Source organism: Penicillium malachiteum (assembly GCF_028827825.1).
Source record: "Penicillium malachiteum strain IBT 17515 chromosome Unknown utg000003l:1.0-4950554.0:1.0-4952489.0, whole genome shotgun sequence".
Lineage (NCBI taxonomy): Eukaryota > Fungi > Ascomycota > Eurotiomycetes > Eurotiales > Aspergillaceae > Penicillium > Penicillium malachiteum.
Genome location: NW_026643096.1, coordinates 843791 through 860151, shown reverse-complemented (window position 1 = coordinate 860151; position 16361 = coordinate 843791). Strand labels below are relative to the sequence as shown.

Below are 16361 nucleotides of genomic sequence, written 5' to 3'. Positions count from 1 at the left end.
GCATGTATACAAAGAAACCATGTTAGTTGCATTTCTTCTCCGCCATCACTTCACTGAGTTCGGAAAGTGGATTGAAACGCGGTGGCCCCCCACAATCTTCGCGCATCCTTATCCTTTTTCCCCTATCAAATCCCTAGGTAAGTGTTGAAGATCCATATAGCTCCAAGGCTTTGACTCCCCCTAGTTACTGAATGTCTCACCAACTCCAGATCCCGTAGCCTCCGCAGCTCTGCGATCCGCGCCCCACCAGTCTGGGGCATATTACATCTCGTGAGCTTCGTAGCTTGGCGACGTGATTATACGAGACCAATCCTGCAAGCGCCAAGTCTGTAAAGTTGCCAAAATAACCCCGACCAATCGTTTCCTTTTTCTTGAATTCTGCTGCAGGGTGCTTGTCCATCCCTGCTCAAGGTTGCCCTTTGGTCAGTTGCACAAACTGGGGAAGATCTGGAAAGGTCCAAGTAACCAGAACTCTCAACACGATTTCCCCTAAGTGATAACGGGAAGATCCTAAGTCCTTCCTGCCAAGTTGTTGCTCTTGCCCTGTATAGTGTTGCACGAGACCTCTTCCGAGCAACTTGACTTGAGACTTCGACCTTTTATTCTCACTCTTAACCGCGCGCATACATTTTTTTTTCGCATTGTTTCTGACCTGCAGGATATCTCGCGGTGGTCTGAATTACAATTTTATCCACTCATATTGGTTTACCTCTATTGGATTATTCTCTGATATCCACTAACCCACCTTTGCACCCTGCTGAAAGGGTCAATCTACATGGACTTTTTGGTGAAACTGTCGCATTTTTGAAACAGTATCAACCTGTAACTCCTCTCTTCCTTGGCTCGGATCCGCTTCCAGTGGGCTATTTTTGGGTGTTTCACGAATCGAGCCATCTCAAGCTGTGGACACAATGGGCAATACATCGTTTCAGGTCATTGTTTTGGTAAGTGAGGTTCATATCTGCTAAACTTTTTCTTCGGACGTCATGTTTAAGCATGGGTGTACAAGCTGGTACTCAGCTTTTGCTTTTTCCCTGCATTTCTCGGCTGCCTTTGCAGACCGGCTCGAGTTGTAGCAGATGAAACCCTGCCAACCCCTTCCTGGATACACTCGCTGACCAGACTATCCAGGGACCCACTGGTGGACCACGTGAAGATGCTGTAACTGGTATTCTCGTCCGATCAACGTCAACAAATTGGACTCGAGGATCCGTCATCGCTGTTGATGCGGGAACTATGCTGGCTGGGATCGTTCGTTTGATGGAACCACATATCCCAACTACGAAGAGCGGCCGCGCAGGAGCTGTCCTCAAGAGTGGACCCTTCAAAGGATTGAAGCTGCCAAACAAGAGTGCCCAAGCTAACGCTGCGCACGTGTTTCGCGATATCATTGGCGGTTTTTTTATCACGCATCCTCACCTGGATCATGTTTCAGGTCTGGCAATGAACACCCCGATCATCGAAGCGGGAAATGGGCCTAAACCCGTTTCAGCTCTACCGTCTGTGCTGGCTGCTATCAAGAACCATGTGTTCAACGATATTATCTGGCCAAACTTGTCTGATGAAGATGGCGGTGCCGGTTTGCTTACATACCAACGCTTAGTGGAAGGTGGAAATCCGCGGCTCGGTGTCGGAGAAACCAGAGGCTATATTCGTGCTTGTGATGGACTCACGGCAAAATGCTTGAGTGTTAGCCATGGCCAGTGTAAGCTACGCTACCATCACCAAACTGAAACCCATCACCGTGCTGGTAGCGTGGTGTTCCACTCCAATGATTCCAGACTCAGCCGCCGTGGGAGATCCGTGGACCATTCTAACGATGGAACGTAAGATATGACGTGTTCTGAATATGGACCCTGCTTCACGATGCTAATTTATTTTCCAGTTTCTACCCCCCCTGGATCACCGCGTCTGATCGGCAACCAGCCTATTATGTCCTCCGTGGAAAGCTCAGCATTCTTCCTTCGGGACGATGCCACTGGAGATGAGATCGTTGTATTTGGTGACGTTGAGCCTGATTCGATCTCCCTAGAGCCACGAAACAGGCGTGTTTGGGAAACCGCAGCGCCTAAAATTGCGACCGGTAAACTCCCCGCCATTTTCATCGAGTGCTCTTATACCGACAGCGTCCACGATCCATATCTATATGGTCACCTATGCCCACGCCATCTTGTTGCAGAGCTTACTGTTTTGGCCGATAAGGTCCTGAACGTGCAGGAGCGAATGGAAGGAACTGAGAAAAAGCGGAAACGTCCCATAATGGGTGAGCCTGCTTTCGCAGACCCTAGTCCACGCAACAAGCGACCGCAGAGTATCCCTGGCAAAGGCCGTTCCTCCGTGGCATCCCGAGGCCCGTTCAACGAGCCTCTGGACAACATGGGCGAATTCATTGATTTTGATGAATTTGAACCGCCGGACTCATCGAGATGGGCCAAGTCGTCTAAGCCTCCCTTGTTGGGATTATCGGTCTACATCATCCATATCAAGGAAACACTTAACGATGGTCTCTATCCGGGTACAAGAATTATCAAAGAACTCCAGACTCGCAGCGATACGGCCAATTTAGGCTGCCAGTTCTTTCTTCCGGATCCCCAAGATCCACTTTTCATTTGAGAACTGAATACTTGGGCATGGGTCGAGATCGGTGTTATTTGGTGTTGTGTGGATATTGGAGTTTTGTTGGGATGGCATTCCTCGATCTTCATTTTTAGACTTGGGTTCTGTGAACTGGGTTGGACTATTCTTTTCTTCTTGTTTACGATTGATGTTATGTTTAGAGACTATGACTTACTTGTTGATATGGAGTACTCGATAGAGATGGAACTATCATTGATGAGCATCAGAATAACTATTACATGCTTTGAAGCCTAACCAGTTGAAGGGTTCAGTTCACATAATCTCTTTCGCAATAACATGTATGGTAACTATAGACTACTCCAAAACTCCTCAACAAGACTGGCAACCTCCGACACTCTCTGTCTCACAACTCCATGTCCAACCTCCGACACAACAGCCACATTCCGCATCTCAACATCCTCCAAATCCTGCACACTGCACAAATCATCCAATTCTCCTAATACACAGAACCCAGGAACCCCCGTCTTCGCCGCCGCCATAAACTCCGCGTGTTTCCCCCAAACGCCTCCATCCCGAACAATTCCCACCACACTAGCCATATGACCTTCATGGACCTTCATCTCCCAATCCCTCACAGCCTCTGCAACCACTTCCCCATTCGCAACTCTCTCTTCCCAATCATTAGGAACAACCAACTCCCCACCTTCAAGCCACTCAATAACCCATTTCCCAGCCTCCTCTTCCACACCATTCCCGCCAACCAAATACTTCTGCTCAGTACTCGAAAAGCCCTCGAATCGAACCAATCCCGCCGGAGCAATAAGAACCATTGATTTCACGCGCTCAGGCCACTGAGCCGTAAACGAGGCTGCTGTAGATCCACCAAATGAATACCCAAGTACATGTGCAGCGTCCCAGCTCAACGTATCAAGAACTGTAGTAAGGAGAGAGTGGAATAAAGAAGTTGAGTGTGGTAGGATTGGTGTATCACTCAACCCGTGACCCCATAGATCAACGAGCACGCAATGCGTTGCTGGGAAACGTGTGCTGAGCTCGTGAGCTAATGGGTAAAGTCCTATTGCTGGTGTTTGGACTCCATGGATAAACAGGACTCGGGAAATTGAGTCCCTGCCATCCTGATTCAACTGTTGGTTCTGTTTTGGTGGCAGGGAGTAATAGGCTATGCGACCAATTGGTGTTTCTATGTATGTGGCTTTTGGGAGGAGTTGGCCAAATTTTGAGGTGAATGTAGATTCGGACGGTGCTTTTATTGGGGTTGGAGTTTCTGTCGGTAGGCTTGAGCCTGGCCGAGGGAGGATAAGTGTGTTTGATGTCATTCTGAATGGAGTCGGGGTGCAGAGCTTGAATGTTGCCAGTGGTGAGATGAATGGCGTTGGTGGGATTGTTTAGATAAGAGCGTGCTGCATGATAAGAAGCTTGTAGTGGGGCAATACTAGTATAAAGTGACGAATCTGACGATGTTCAGATTCAAGTTACCTATCATTCAAGTTGCTCTTAGCCTTCAATGTCGACATTCGCTTCAGCTTCAGCTTTTTTTCGTGGGCCCGTTATCTCCGAGTCTGTCTCGATCTTATTTTGATTCATGTAGGTCTCAGAGTCCCATATAAAACTCAGGGTCTAGCCCCACTTCCTTTCACAAGAAACTTGGAGATCATTCTAACTCTTAGGGCGTGGAGATTTTATTATTTTGATTCTTTTTCTTCTGCTTATACCTTGTTCTCATCTTCCAGATAATCGTTATGAGTTTGGTTGTCGTCGATAACAACAGTGGTCGATGTTGAAGGCCTAGGCAGCGTGTTTCAAATTCGCCGAACAAGTCGAGCCAAATGCAGTTTTTACCCTCCACGAAAGGTGAATCAGCGATGATATGGATTATATCAATTCAGCAGTTGGGCTGAGGAGCGAGGCCAGCGATTTGAACCTTTGGTTTATTTCCTTGAGAAGAATGGCCTAAGTAAGCTCTCAGGCATTTGTCTCCTCCTGAAGGCGAGACAAGAGCAAGAAAACGAGGAGAAGCTTACCTGGATAATTCAAAATGTCCGGTACTCTTCTCTCCTACGCCGTGAAGGTCTATTACATCAACAGCGCCTGGTGGATGAGTATTCAACCAACCCGCACCCAACTCACTGGACCACCCAAAATTGACCCTTATGATGAAGAGATTCCTCTGGAACGCTTGAACCGTTATATGGAGGTCCTTAGAAACTATCATCTGGTACCGCCAATATGAAAAGAGAGTGGAATAACCGCGTTTCCAGCAAAGCGCTCATATTGACAAGTCAAGGGGTCAATGACCAGTCTCGGCCTCCATGGATGAGAGCTGACTCAGAGGTTAAAAGCGATACTGATAGCGATCATGGCCCACTTGCCGGAGATCCTACTTTGTAGAATCTCATGGAGCTTCCGCTCTAAGCTCTTGATTTAACTGATCAGGAGGATGAAGTCCTATGTGAGCGTATTGAGGCAGCGGAAAAAGGGGGATATGTGATTCTGAGAGCTCGTTTCAACTTAAACGAATTATAAATCTACCTACCCTCCATTTGGACCTTGGACCATTTTTTCAGTAACGTTGGGCTGAATTAGAGCATAGATATCCATGGTAGGTACAATAAGTTGAGGCATCAGGTGCCTTAAGATAGCAAATACATTATGCAGTCTGGGCCGCCTTCACACCAGCCAGAACATCTTCCCACACACTATCCTTACCTGCCGGGATATGTAAGCCTGGTGAAGCTTCCTCGGACTCACTTGTGCCAGGTGGGCGGTTAGCAGGTAGATCCAAGATGCCCTCTCCATCGCGCGCAAAGTCAATCAATTCCTCCTCAGTACCCCAGTCACTCATAGCCATGATACCGATTGGAACACCAGTGGCAGGATCATATCCAGCAGGGCAGTTAATGGCGGGACATCCAGTGAAGTTCGCCAACCATACGTAGAGCATGTTTCGGACGGACTTTCCTCCATCCGATACGCCACGAGCAAGGTCTGCTTCACCTCCCTGGATGTGCCAGCCTGGGAGCGGTGTTGATGGTGTTAGAATCAGTAGACCTGGATGCTTTTGAAAGAGGTGGGCAAGGTGGGTCATCAGAAGATTACGCAGGCGCTGAGCAGCAAGTAGATCTTGTGCACTGATCTGGTACATGCCTAGTGACACAAAGACCTTATTAGGGGCGGTGAGATCCTTGATTTGCTTTGCGTCAACGCCGGACGCGATATCGGCCATGATGGTCAATACATGGGCCCGTTGACCATCTGTGAGATATGGGATCGCGATATCAATCACATTGTAACCATTCTCACGGTAGTAGTCCAGTGCCCGGTCGAAGACTTCCTTGACAGGTGCCTCGGCGCGATCATTCCAATCACGGATAATTCCAATGGTCTTGGTTCTCTTTCGGTCTGCTGGTGGTGGGGTTGGGTTGGGGAAGAGGGAGGAAGTTGGGTCCTGAGATGCGGGTGCTGGTACTGCCATCAATCGATAGGCCAGGGCGAGATCATCGATACTGGCAGCCATCGGACCGAGAACACCGACTGTGGGTGCGAGACTGAGAGAGGGAGCTCCAGATACGCGACCATGTGAGGTCTTGAGGCCCCAAATACCACAGAAAGATGAGGGAATACGGATTGAACCTCCACCATCTGCGCCAAGCGCAAATGGTACAAGTCCGGCTCCAACAGCGTACGCAGAGCCTCCAGATGAGCCACCACAGTAGTATTCGCTGTTATGAGGGTTTCTTGGGGTTCCATAATTGGGGTTGTTGTTGGTAGTATCTTTTGAGGTTAGCTCAGCTCGACGTATTCGAGTATGCATTATGTTTGCTCACCTAAGCCTAGTTCATGCATAGTAGACTTTCCAATCACAATTGCACCGGCATCTTCCCACTGTTTCACACACCAAGAAGTGCCATCATTGCCAGCCTTGAAGTCCAGTTTCGTTCCCAGAGTCCGCTTGTAACCCGTGATGTGGACCTCGTCCTTAATGGCAACAGGAACACCATCAAGGGGACCAAGCGACTTGCCTTCCTTGTATCGCTTTGTGGATGCCTCTGCAGCAGCACGAATTAACTCAACCTGCGACTCCAAGAAAGCAATCGAATGCTTGCCTGGTGGCTGGACATCGCGACGGACTAGAGGCAGCAGGGTTTCTATCACGGTCGTGGGTGTCGCCTCGCCTGAGAGGTATAGTTCTTGATAGTCGGCCGAAGTGTAGTACCCCTTATTGCCCTTGCGCTTGGCGACAGTTGGGGCCGGTACGTCGGGTAGGGGATTTTTCAGGACGGGAATCACGCTTGGATCAGAGCGTCCAGCATACTGGTGGAGGTGGGGGATATCGCGGATTTTGCTGAAGCCAGCTTCTCGCCAGAAGTGACTCTGGACAAAGCCAATATTCTGTATTCTGGAACAATATTAATATGTGGCCTGTGACCATGACTGGTGGCCCGAGGAGCTAGACCCGAACTCACAATGTTGCGCCGATCAGGAGAGGGATTCCTCGGAAGACTGGAATGGACTTTTTGTCTTCCTCTTCTTGGCAGGGCACTGCAGGTCCCTCGATCGGTGGAGGATAGTTGATATAGGATGGACTCTCCATTTTCAAGATGTTGTCAGTAGTTGACTGAGGTAAACTGGGAGACCTCGGTTGAGACAAGTTATGGATAGTTCAAGTGGGGCTATTGAAGCTCCACCAATCCATGAATTCCTTGTGGAGTTGAAGCTCTTCACATGCTTGTACGATGATGTCACATGATAGAGCTCTCAATGCAATAGGACATAATACAGATCAAACGCGATATAAATAGGATTATGGAAATCTACTTGACGTAAAACAGCGAGAGATGGGTGGCACAGTTGGGGATCTCTAAAATCCCCCCCAAAAATATTGACAGAAGTTAACCAGTGTATATGTAGTAGTATAATCATACATTGATAGTACAGTTTATAGACGCAACTTAATGTTGTACTTGTCCATCCCCAATGCAGCACCAGTCAAAATCGCAGCATATACGACCAAAATAGCCATTGCCTGCGAAGTATTGACATCCAATGTTGGAATGCTCAGGTTGACCAACCCGGTCAGTAAGTTGGCTATTAAAAAGATAGCCAATCCCCCCACGGTTAAACGCATGAAGAATACGACTGGTTGCAAAAGATGTCCGTTCCTCTTCTCCTTCCTTACCAGACACCCGGTGCACATTCGGGAAGAACACAATTTCAGTGAGGCAGAACAAAAAGATTTGAGCACTGTTGAAAGCTGCTACCCACAGGACGTATGGCATATTAGCTAGACGTCGTGATACCATCATACTAGCGCCGTAGCCGAAGGCGTGGTAGGAGTTGAAATAGAATAGAGTTGACCAGAACATCACTTGAATGCCAAGGCTAATGAGAATGGACTTTCGTGCCTGTAGGGGTGATTTGGATAATGATGTTCCTCGAGGGATAATTCGGGTTCCTACACCTCGACCTGCAATAAAGATGGCCAGGTATCCCAAAAACGAGAAGATACCTTCTCGATTCTTGGAAAATAGGTCAGGTCCTCGAGGAGAGATGAGGATGTAGCTTTTCAGATCAGTGGACTCAAGGGCCACCTGGTAAAGTACCACAATGCCAAGGGCTAGTGCTTCATATGAAGGGATCAAGACAGCCAAAGTGTCAAACACCTCGACAAATGGTGGCAAAAGACCCAGTGTGAAGAAAAAGTTCCAGTGTACACCATACTCCGTGACATGCTCTGCATAATCCAAACCCTTGACGCTCCATAATCGAATCAAGCCTAAGACGAGGAGAGGAACGGAGTGTCGCACAGAGCCGATCAGTCTTGCCACCAATGTACGGTTGGGCGATTTAGAGGCTCGACTTTTGAGCACCGCACGCGCAGACACCACACCGGCAGAGAAGACGAATGAACCCACACCTAGATCCATCAGAGAGACACCCCAGTTCTCAACCTTGCCAAACCGGCGAGGGAATACTCGAAAGTCTACCGCAAGAATCGCAACACATGTAACAATCATCATTGCCGCTCGGTAAGTCGTCAGGAAAGGATGAATAGGCAGCGATTCTTTTTCATTTTGGGTGGCCGCATCTTTGGTATTCTTGCGGGGTGGTTTAGCTTTTTGCGGGGAGCGCTGGGCGGGCTGTGTAAGGAAAAGGAGGACGGCCGGAGTGATGAGGAATATGTTCAAGAGAAGTGGCGCGGAGGAGTATGCCGTAGTCGCGAATAAAATGGCTAATACATTGAGCAAGAAATCGGCCAATAACGCGGCGGGTCCGTAAGGTGAGAAGAAGGATAGACGCGATTGTAAAGCAGACCACAGAAGGACCGAGGTCTGCAAGCGAGTAGTTATTAGTAAATTGATATTTTTTATCATATATATATATATAGAAGGGCTCCATACCGCTGCGACAAGTGTGACCGAATTGATGTCCTGGATGCTGCTCCCGGAGAGGTTCGAGACGAAGGCCTCTTTCCGGGCTTTGTAATTGGGATCCATAAGTGGAATAGCTTAAGAGGGTCTCAGATCTGATACACAGTCAAGCTTGCCTGAGTAGAGGCTCCCATTGATATCCGAACTCCGTAAGTCCGAATTGGTTGTTCAGGGATTTCAGGGATTGAACCTTGGAAGTGGTGGAGTTGACTCGCAGGAAGCTTTGGGGAAAACGTGGCATGGAATCACCTGATGCTATAGAGCCCCAACTGATATTTTTTGGGAATATCAGCCAACTTCAAGGGCTGTATTATTCATATTGAAAAGAAAAAAATGCAAGGATTTATTCTAACCACTGTATTTGTCCAAATATTCAAAAAATTCTTCTTATTATGCACTTTGTTTACGGAGTGAGGCCACAGTACAGCCTCTTATCTCCGATAGCGATAGCGTATATTTAGTAGGGGACCTCTAGCACTCCGACAGCACCCAATCGTAAGCTATGTAAATGTCACCCCATCCATTGTTCCGGAAGCTCAAATTATCGTCCGATCCTTTCTTCCGTATCCGATCTGTTCTTCCGTATCCGTGCCAGGTGACTGACGAAAACTGTAAGTTGCAGGATTCAAGGATTCGGGGGTGCTCGGCCGATGTTTAGCCCCAAATACCATTGGTCCAAGTAGCGCTCTGGGCCCCAGATGATCTGAGGCATCCATAATTTAGTACTAGTATTTTAGGCACGGACGAGGCTGTCACAGAGATGATTTCGTATTCTCCTTAATTAGGGGGCATTCCGGAAAAACGGGATCCAGATATCCGGTCGATCGTATCATGTTCACTATCCACTCCGAGTCATTTGGAGATGCAGTTAAGGATTCTTGAATGAGATCCACGTGTGCATTGCAGGCTCCATAGGGAGCACAAGATCTATATTGGGTAACTAAAATACGGATCTCGCAATGAAGATCTCATAGGTAAAATTGGTTTGACACGAGGCTGCCGCATTTCTTTCCAGGTTGTTCACTAAAAAAGCCACATGGAGATTAGTCTGACTGAAGATTGGTCATACAGCACTTGAGATTAGTCAGGGTATTTGGTTTCCCAGATGCTGGATTCGACAAAGTTCAATTAGCCAGAATGTTTGCCAGTCGAGGGCCCACAGTGATCGCCCCAGGATTGTCTCTGGATCCACGCACTTTGTTCGTTGGGACCTTTTGAAACCTTGGAATAGCAGAAGCATACTCCGTGTTCTGTAGTCAGACACGTTATCTATGCAATAAGCTGTCAGTATGAGGATCTAACTTGATGTAGAAAGAGGGGCCTTCCAGACGTCCCGATAAGGCTTTGTAGAAGCACGAGTTGCAAGCAAGGTTATTAATCCTTGAACTCAGTGCAGTCACTGTAACGTTAATTTACATACACATGTGCATAGTAGATAGGCGTTGCCACGCCCCTCCAGTTTACACTAGTGCTCGGTACTTCTGCAGTGACATACCCTATCAATGTTATCCATGGATATTGGGACAATTCAAATATTGAATGTTGAGCTTTGGCAGTGGGTAGCATATTGACTCGAACCTCCCGAGTAGATTCAAATACTTGAAGTAGATGACCATACCGAGGCTCAAGGCTCAAGTGGCCAGGCAATGAAGTAGTGGGTACAGCTTTCGCAATGGAAAATGCTTGAGGGCTAAAAAGGTTGCTCATGACTCGGATGAATGGCATTGTGGATCTTGTTTCATCTCTAATCGCCCCTAGCCCTGTACAGTTTCCTTGAATTGACTCCGAGTCCTACTGCGAAGGCCTCGGAACGGTATATCAGGTAGAAACATTCATTCAGGCTACTATGATTCCACCTGTAAATGGGGTGAGTTGAGGTAATTGGGGCCAATCCTCTTGGAAACTAAAAAAATCAAAAATTAGTGTGACAAACTTGAATCATCCACTGTACGGAGTAGGTAGAAGTTCAGGATAATGATGCCATGAACATGAAGGTTATCGGATCGGTATCGGGGCGCGGGAACGGAGACGGACAGTTCCATAATTAACGGCAAATCTGAAATCCTCCTTCTTTCTATGGAGAAATAACTTTTGAAATGTGGAAATGCATAGATTTTGAGTGGAGACACATTCGGCTAATGTATACAGCCTCGCGGTTCCAAGTGACTTGTAAATCGTTCTTCCGTTCTGGCCCCAATACTCCATCATGCAGCTAATGAGTCCGCTATGTAACGGAGTAACCGAATACTGATGCATGGATAGTACTTTGGTAAATCTCCACCGTCGAACGGAGGCTTTGAATAGTATTTTAACTTGGTGCTCGTGTTTTCGAAACACCCACTTGGTCATAAAGCGGGCCTTGGATCCAACGGGGCCGGCGCCTCGACTGAGGGGGTAAAGGACCAAAAAATGGAATAAAAAAAAGCGCGATGCCCATAGCTTCTAGTATCCACACCGTTCATGCGCCAATCCTTTTTTATTGGCTATCCTTAGAGCCTGGTTCAAGCCATTTGGTGCGCCGCATGGTAATTATCCCTTTGGGGCTTGGCTTTTATTCAAGTTCTAGCGACGATCCGGAGAAAGGCACGTAATGACCTGCCAAGTGACAGGGAATCTTATTTAAGTCGCTGGATTCCCTGCATGAATATTATACCCCATACGGAGCACTTTCGCCTCACACCCCCGATAACTCAGCAGGCCATTTATCAGTTGGGCTCCAAAGACCCATTTCACCTCCTCGGCTTCGTCGAACCGAATCTATTTGATTTTGCTTTTTGTGCCCTGTCCCTATCTAGCGTGATTCAGATATAAGAGAGCTTGGGGCGGATCTAAGGGAGTCAACTTGATCTCAGACGATAAAATATACCTGAAAAAAAGTTGAGTGCCTTTCATGCTGAGTTCTCTACCTCCAGTGACCAGTGCGGGATTCACGGTCACAGAAAACCCTTTCTTTAAGTTGAATCACTGGACGACAGATCGGATTCTTCTGCAAAGTCTTGGGTCGAGTTTTGAGAAACCAAGGACACGACAGACTATGAGCACCAGCAGCAAAGAAGGAGGAGGCTCGGTGAAGAAGCGGGACCCTCGCCCTGGGGCAAGAAGGGTTTCTTCTCTATCTGCCGAGCAGCTGGAACGAAAACGCGCCAATGACCGAGAAGCACAACGCACCATCCGACAAAGGACGAAGGAGCACATTGAGCAGCTTGAAAGTCAGGTCGCCATGCTTCAGAATCAACTAGCTGAGATGCAGCCGCGAGTCGATCGATTTGGAGAACTTTTGCAACATAACGCCGCGCTGGAAGACGAAGTTAGTCGATTAAAACAACAGATGACGACGCTGATGGGCCGACCTGTCTTCGCGGCCACTGGTGAGCAGACTGGCGCTTTTAGCGGCGGGTGGTCGGTGGAGGAACGATCAGGAAATACAGCATCCAGCGTTCCATCAACTAATACAATGCTCTCTCCGCACTTCTCTGGATCGTCTCATCCTTCGCGAGCGCCGTCTGTTGTCTCAGCATCCGCACCGAATCGCTCGCCTCATGTACAGGATTGGCAATCATACAATAATACTCGATCGCCATCATTGGCGGATTCATCCGATCCTGATTTTTCAGCTCGAATGGATCCATTTGGGTTAGATGGGCAGATGAGCCAGAAATCTCGACTGGTGCCATCTTCTCTCCCTGTTGGAGGGCCTCAAATAAACTTGGGGAATTCAATAAGCACTTTAAATTCACAATCATCTGAGACTGCGTTCTCTCAAGCCTCAACTCACCGATCTATACCTATGTCCATGACACCCTTGGCCTCAACTGCACAGTCAGGGCCCTCATTCCAGGATTCCTTGCTGCAAAGTACACAAAAGGATTCAGAATATTCATATCCTTCGTGGGTTCCGCAGTAATGACTGTCTCAAAGAATGAAGTACCGAGAATGTTCAACAGGATTCGAATGCTCTCCATCAACACCGATAATTCATTTAAAGTGACTGCGCATCAGGTGAGTTTAAGCTCCTCATTAGACAAAACCAAATTTCCGCAGCTGATATTTTTGTTTTGCTCTTTAGTGCCCATACCATGTGTCCAAACTTGACAGCAAGTCGCGATGAACTGCCAGTGAAGTTGCTGACGTCCGACAATGCACAACGCGCTGGAAAATACAAGCGGCACGCTCTGACAGGTCATCGCCAAGTTCCAAGGTTGAGATCTGCGCCCCATCCACAAACAATCGAAACTTCCAACGTTGAATCATACATGGTATCAATAATTGGGATGTCCAATATGCAAATAATGAATAAAAATACAAATCAATTCTAGAACGATGTGATATTGAACAGATCATAGAAATCTCGATGCATGTACTCCTAATCCGCAAATTACACTTCAGAGTCTCAAAAGCATATCACCGCTGCACGGTGGTTATTGGAATTTATCGCTGAAAAATAACGAGAGCCTCAAAAGCAAGCGCCCGCTCAGAGCTAGTTGGTGTACTGCTTCTGCAGCAGCTTGGCGATAGTTGTAAGCTGGATGTTACTGGTACCCTCATAGATAGCACCGATCTTGCTATCACGGAACATCTTCTCCGCAATTCCCTCACGGACGAATCCCATACCACCCATCCACTCAACCGCAGAGCCTGCAACGCGACCGGCGACCTGTGAGGCATACAGCTTGGCCATGGCGGCATCTTGAACGAATTCCTGGCCGGCCTCCTTCTTGCGAGCTGCGTTGTAAACAAGGGCGCGGGCGGCAGCGATCTCAGTGTATGCTTGCGCAATCTGGTGCTGCATGCCCTGGAAGTTACCAATCAACTGACCAAACTGCTTGCGGTCGTTCCAGACATACCTGTCAAGTTTTATTAGATAATTGAAACATGATTTCCAGTGCGTGTTTCACACTTACTTCGCAGCGTTCTCCCAGGCACCAAGCGCCAGACCTGTCATCTGGGCAGCAATACCAATACGACCCTCATTCAAAATGTTAATGGCATACTTATATCCTTGACCTTCTTCACCGAGAAGGTTGCTCTTGGGAATCAGAACATCATCAAAGTTCAGCACGCAAGTACTGCTAGCGCGGATACCGAGCTTCTTCTCTTTCTTGGCAATCGAGAAACCGGGGGTGCCCTTCTCAACAATGAAAGCGGTGATACCCTTATAGCCTTGGCTAGGATTAAGATTGGCGAAGACAATGAAAATACCAGACTCCATAGCATTGGTAATCCACATCTTCGACCCATTAATCTTATACCCGTCCGCCGTCTTCTCCGCCTTTGTCTGCAATGCAAACGCATCCGAGCCGGAGACAGGCTCGGAAAGACAGAATGAGCCAACAGTCCCGGTACTCAGCTTGGGTAGCCAAGTACGATGAGATCGGGCATCACCATACCGCATGATCGCGGTGTTGACAAGGGTATTGTGCACATCAACCATAACACTAACACTGGGGTCCACGCGGGCGAGTTCCTCGATCGCGACGATGGCAGCGGTAAAGTTCATTCCAGCACCACCGTACTCCTCGGGAATCTCAATACCCATAATTCCCTGCTCGAAGAGCTGTTCCACTAAGGTTGGGTCCATAGTCTCGGCTTCATCCATGTCGCGCACTTTCGGGCCGATCTGCTCCTGGGCGAACTTGGAGACCGAATCGGCCATCATGGTTTCGATTTCGGATAGATGGCTGATCGGGGTGGGGGTAAGGTCGGAGATGTCGGCATCCTTTCGGCGCTGTGTGGTTGAAAAGGCGTAGGCACTAAGTAGAGGTAGGATGGATGTTAGCATATGAAGGGGAGTTGGAGCGGGTTCGGGATACCTTTGAACGGGGCGGTAAGAAGCTACACGCTTGGTTGATAGGCGGGCCGAGGGGACATTTCGTGACAGTGATCGCAGAGTGCGGGAAAGAGAGGCCATTGCGAGTATCTACTATTTACTAGTAGAGGGTTGTTGAGGGGAAAAGTTGTGAATGGATCATCGTTGTTAAATCACAAGGGAAACAGTGTAAGCCTCGGTTATCGGCGGACCTGGAGATCCGCGGGGACTAAGTGGGGCTTATTTTACCTAGGCTATGTACAACCACACATGTAGACACTGTTCTTCTTCAAATTATTATTTTATGGGAAGTTAAAGCGAAGGCTATTCTGTTCGGTATTATAGAATGTATGATCAATGTACAATGAACTTGAATTTGCATTATAACTATTATGTAGTGAGGTACTCTAATAAGTGTATACTACTTCAACAAACATTTGAACTAAATAGACGACGCCTTAGCCCGGAAACCCAGCTGCTGGTTGACAATATCATCAATGATAGTAGACTCCGAGCGCCACTTCGGACCAAATGTCTGATCCGCTGCGGTGGTATCGACAGTCCAACCTCCCTGGAAGGGGCCTTGCAGCTTGCATCCAAGAGCGGGATACTTCTCCTTCACATAAGACACAGCTTCGTCCCACGAGACCACCGGACGAGACAGAATAAACTCCTTGCCAGTTTCAATATCAATCTCCAATGCCTTCACATGAGCGTCCGCGACGTCACGCACATGTACCCAGGCATTCGCAAGCTGAGGCTTCTCAGAAAACAGAGACATCCAAAAGATGCCGTTCATACCGCCGAGATCTTCCGCACTCTGTTGAATCAGGCTATCACCCAACACAAAGACTGGATGGAAAGTTATCAGGTTATAGTGAGGAGTATTGTTGACGAGGAAGTCCCGGGTGGCTTCGTGGGCCTTGATCTTGGAAGCAGAATACTTGAGCGCGTGGCCACTAAAGCCCTCTGGGAAGGTCGCATCAAGGTCAACAGGGTTGGGCTCTCCAGTGTTATCTATATGTCATGAATTAGTAGCTTATTCCAATTGAATACTGCATAAATACTAGTAGATATTGGGGGGGTTAAATACCTTTCACAGAGACACTCTGAGAAATGACAGCATTTGCCGGGGCCAGGGCCAGCACTGATGAAACTATGACGACTTTCTTGATCTGTTTGAATGCCTGGGCGGCATTCAAAATCGCGAGAGTTGCATTAACAGCGGGATCGACATAGTCGCGGTGGATATCATTGCCGCGCCCAGGCATTGGAGAGGCGAGGTGGAAGACGTAGTCCACACCATGAAGATTCTCGCTAAATGCCTCTGGCTTGGAGAGATCAGGGAGCACAACTACTTCGATGTTGTTGCTGAACTCGGGATACCGACTTCGAACAAGCGACTCCTGTTCAGCCTTCCGGATACTGAGTCGCACACGGTAGCCAGCCTGAAGCGTGGAGGCCACAACATGGGAGCCAATGAAGCCTGTGGCTCCAGTGATGAAAACAAGAGATTTAGACATGCTGGC

The 16361-nt window shown here is 48.1% G+C and overlaps 8 protein-coding genes across 8 annotated transcripts; 3 read left to right on the top strand and 5 right to left on the bottom strand.

Moving 5' to 3' along the window:
* Positions 1-911: 911 nt before the first annotated feature.
* On the top strand, positions 912-2613 carry pdeA (3',5'-cyclic-nucleotide phosphodiesterase PDE1; the record flags this gene model as incomplete). The annotated part of the gene is made up of 4 exons (XM_057090086.1): positions 912-944; positions 1132-1705; positions 1755-1826; positions 1886-2613. The coding sequence occupies 4 exons, from the start codon at positions 912-914 to the stop codon at positions 2611-2613; spliced, it is 1407 nt and encodes a 468-aa protein (XP_056944827.1).
* Positions 2614-2924: 311 nt separating this feature from the next.
* Positions 2925-3914, bottom strand: N7483_006648 (alpha/beta fold hydrolase; the record flags this gene model as incomplete). Its single annotated transcript, XM_057090085.1, has 1 exon — positions 2925-3914. One exon carries the CDS (start codon positions 3912-3914, stop codon positions 2925-2927), a length of 990 nt encoding a protein of 329 aa, XP_056944826.1.
* A 719-nt stretch (positions 3915-4633) lies between these two features.
* On the top strand, positions 4634-4828 carry N7483_006647 (uncharacterized protein; the record flags this gene model as incomplete). Its single annotated transcript, XM_057090084.1, has 1 exon — positions 4634-4828. The coding sequence occupies one exon, from the start codon at positions 4634-4636 to the stop codon at positions 4826-4828; it is 195 nt and encodes a 64-aa protein (XP_056944825.1).
* A 417-nt stretch (positions 4829-5245) lies between these two features.
* On the bottom strand, positions 5246-7189 carry N7483_006646 (amidase; the record flags this gene model as incomplete). Its single annotated transcript, XM_057090083.1, has 3 exons — positions 5246-6369; positions 6423-6994; positions 7062-7189. The coding sequence occupies 3 exons, from the start codon at positions 7187-7189 to the stop codon at positions 5246-5248; spliced, it is 1824 nt and encodes a 607-aa protein (XP_056944824.1).
* A 345-nt stretch (positions 7190-7534) lies between these two features.
* Positions 7535-9092, bottom strand: gwt1 (putative GPI anchor biosynthesis protein Gwt1; the record flags this gene model as incomplete). The annotated part of the gene is made up of 3 exons (XM_057090082.1): positions 7535-7683; positions 7775-8927; positions 8997-9092. The coding sequence occupies 3 exons, from the start codon at positions 9090-9092 to the stop codon at positions 7535-7537; spliced, it is 1398 nt and encodes a 465-aa protein (XP_056944823.1).
* A 2968-nt stretch (positions 9093-12060) lies between these two features.
* On the top strand, positions 12061-12930 carry N7483_006644 (bZIP transcription factor; the record flags this gene model as incomplete). The annotated part of the gene is made up of 1 exon (XM_057090081.1): positions 12061-12930. The coding sequence occupies one exon, from the start codon at positions 12061-12063 to the stop codon at positions 12928-12930; it is 870 nt and encodes a 289-aa protein (XP_056944822.1).
* Positions 12931-13503: 573 nt separating this feature from the next.
* N7483_006643 (acyl-CoA dehydrogenase) lies at positions 13504-14934 on the bottom strand (the record flags this gene model as incomplete). The annotated part of the gene is made up of 3 exons (XM_057090080.1): positions 13504-13870; positions 13928-14776; positions 14837-14934. 3 exons carry the CDS (start codon positions 14932-14934, stop codon positions 13504-13506), a joined length of 1314 nt encoding a protein of 437 aa, XP_056944821.1.
* A 340-nt stretch (positions 14935-15274) lies between these two features.
* On the bottom strand, positions 15275-16355 carry N7483_006642 (dihydroflavonal-4-reductase; the record flags this gene model as incomplete). Its single annotated transcript, XM_057090079.1, has 2 exons — positions 15275-15849; positions 15926-16355. The coding sequence occupies 2 exons, from the start codon at positions 16353-16355 to the stop codon at positions 15275-15277; spliced, it is 1005 nt and encodes a 334-aa protein (XP_056944820.1).
* Positions 16356-16361: the final 6 nt, after the last annotated feature.